Source organism: Montipora capricornis, chromosome 3 (genome assembly GCF_036669925.1).
Source record: "Montipora capricornis isolate CH-2021 chromosome 3, ASM3666992v2, whole genome shotgun sequence".
Classification (NCBI taxonomy): Eukaryota; Metazoa; Cnidaria; class Anthozoa; order Scleractinia; family Acroporidae; genus Montipora; species Montipora capricornis.
The window spans coordinates 50445203-50447702 of record NC_090885.1 but is presented as its reverse complement, the minus strand read 5'-3'; the positions used below and the strand labels follow the sequence as shown (position 1 = coordinate 50447702).

Here is a 2500-nt window from a genome sequence, read left to right as displayed (position 1 = left end):
GTAGCTACATGTACTGTAGATTGCTTCTCCTAAACGTGCTAAACTATTTGAACTTACCTCTCCGGATGCGGGTGGGTATCACGCTAAATGTATCACTTGGAAAAAATATTCAGCCATATACGTATTTTAGCTCAAAATTCAGAGCGGTAAAAAATGGTTTGCTCACCTTTTACCCGGGGACGGACTACACTTACAGAAATGCAGCAAATAATATAATACATTAGAACAACAGCCAGAGTTAAGTAACTGATTTGCATTTTTGAGTACTCCCTGATTATTTGTACTAATCTTTTCTTATCGAATAACAAGTAGGGAGCACTTATGTATCGAATAACAAGTGAGCAGCCTGAGTTTCACCGATAATACAGCGTGACAAATGTCGCGTTACAGCGGCGTAAATGAATAAACTGGGGTTTTTTTCTTGCTCACTCACGCCACACTATCGGCGATAATCAAACCAAACTAATGTCTGGCTCAGTCGCACAAGCGCAACAAAATGGTTGTCTTGCTCAGTTCTTGCCTTAAAACAGCTTTATGGCCGAATCGGGCCCGAATCTCGCTCACTCAGGCCACAAATTTTCGTACGGGATCCTCTGCGAAAAACAAAACACAGTACTTACAGTAGCCTCCTTTCACTGATGGACTGTAAACTAGCCATTTAAAATGAATCAGCCATGACTCTTGCAACTTCACATAGTAAGATCGACCTTTTTTTTTGGAAAGTAGCAGTCTGAGTGCTTTCCAATAGCATTCTAGCATTAGGGACTACATGCTGGTCTAAATATTTAAACATTTCATGTGGAGATAGAGTATGAAGGCGGACTTTACCACTTACAATATCTCCAACATTGTAGAATTGAGGAACTGTGCCTTATATAGGGTATGTATCTGAAATAGGACAGATATGGAAATGGTAATGAATTTATATAGCGCATTTCCTATTATCATATTGAAATACGTGTTACAAGCAAGGGATCTATGGGTGAGATCGGACATCAGCATATGTAGGCATCGCTGGCAGCCGCTATCAGTCCATTAGTGATCTCACCCAGCACATGAATGAATGAAATGAGGCCTGACCACAACACTGGGAACTCCATGCCCTACTCTTTACGAATAGTGTGAGGGTTCTTTTACTTCCCATTGGGTTGTGAACATTGAAGGGTTGTGAGATGGGGCCTACGGTTTATATTCTTTATCCGAGAGGACTTGAAAGTCTAACCATTTGTGGATGTCATTACAAAAGCAGCATTTTCTCCTCAGTTATTTTAAGATCCTGAGTTGCATGGCAGCCTGATGCTCAACCAACTGAGCCACCGGTGTGCGGTAGAAAAGATAGTCATTTAACAACAAAAAAAAATACATTATACGCCCATGAGCTTTTTATTCACTGGAGTCCGAGTATAACAGACTAATTCCGAACATGTAGTAACATTAAGGCCAGTTGACATCATTTGTATAATTATTCTATGGCAGAACAAACGTCTGGATGCCCAGAGTAAAAATTAAAAGCTTTGGCTGGGCGGCAAACCGTAACCAGCTGCAGCATCGACTAAAATTTGCGGTTAAAAAATATATATATATATAAAGAAAATCTTAAAAGCTATGGATGTCTTAATTACAAAATAAAAATGTTCGTGAGTTGAAAAATATCGTTCATATAGCTGTCCACTTTCCTATGGGAACGTCTAAGGTATGTAATAAAATTTCGATAATATACAAGACAAAGTATCTGTTAAAATAGGTGTCCAAGATTCCTGTAGATATCTAAGCACTCAGCTTGAACATTCTAGCAATGTGTAATGAACTAGACAGGATGGCCTTTTGCATTTGGCGCATAATTGATTCACACTTGTCTCCTACAAGCTCTTTAATATTTTTCTCAACCAAAAAAAATAGCGAAAAATTTCCATGAGCTAATGTTCTCACCCATAAAAGCCTAAGGATAGGGCTTTACAAAGATGGTTTTGTTTTTGCCTGAAATTAATTTCATGTTGCTAAAAGAGAGATTTAAAAGTGGCCAAAATTGCACTGAAAATCAGCCTCTGGGGACCCCTGAGGGGCTGATATCCAGAACTCGGCTAAAAAAAAATCGTTGAAGCTGAAACTTTGGCATATTACATAAGTCGACATAAGTACTTTGTGTACCAATTTTAAGCGACCTTCGGCCGACCTTCATTTCCAAATCTGCCCCGGTTTCTCAGACAGAAGCTCTTAAGATGGTAAAATTCCTCGTAGGGTCATTGGGCACATAGGAATGTTCCACACGAAAATGCTTTCCAATAGAGGAAGACGCATTCTTGTGCTTGTCAATGCGTTGATGCAGATGCCGACGTGTGTAACCAACATAACCTGCATCACACAGGTTACATTTAAATTGATAAACAAGGGATTGTTGGTTGACAATGGGAGGCTTGACTTCGCGCGGTTTCAGATGCTGTTTAATCTTGTGGCTAACAAATATGGGCTGGACGGTCACTTGAATTTTCTTAAGTTGCAC

General features: G+C 39.6%; 1 protein-coding gene across 1 annotated transcript in view; it reads right to left on the bottom strand.

Moving 5' to 3' along the window:
* Positions 1 to 2200: 2200 nt before the first annotated feature.
* The window catches only part of LOC138040475 (uncharacterized), a 906-nt gene continuing 606 nt past the window's right edge, over positions 2201 to 2500 (bottom strand). The window contains exon 1 of the mRNA XM_068886198.1: positions 2201 to 2500. This exon is cut by the window's right edge and continues 606 nt beyond it. Coding sequence (XP_068742299.1) covers positions 2201 to 2500 — 300 coding nt within the window.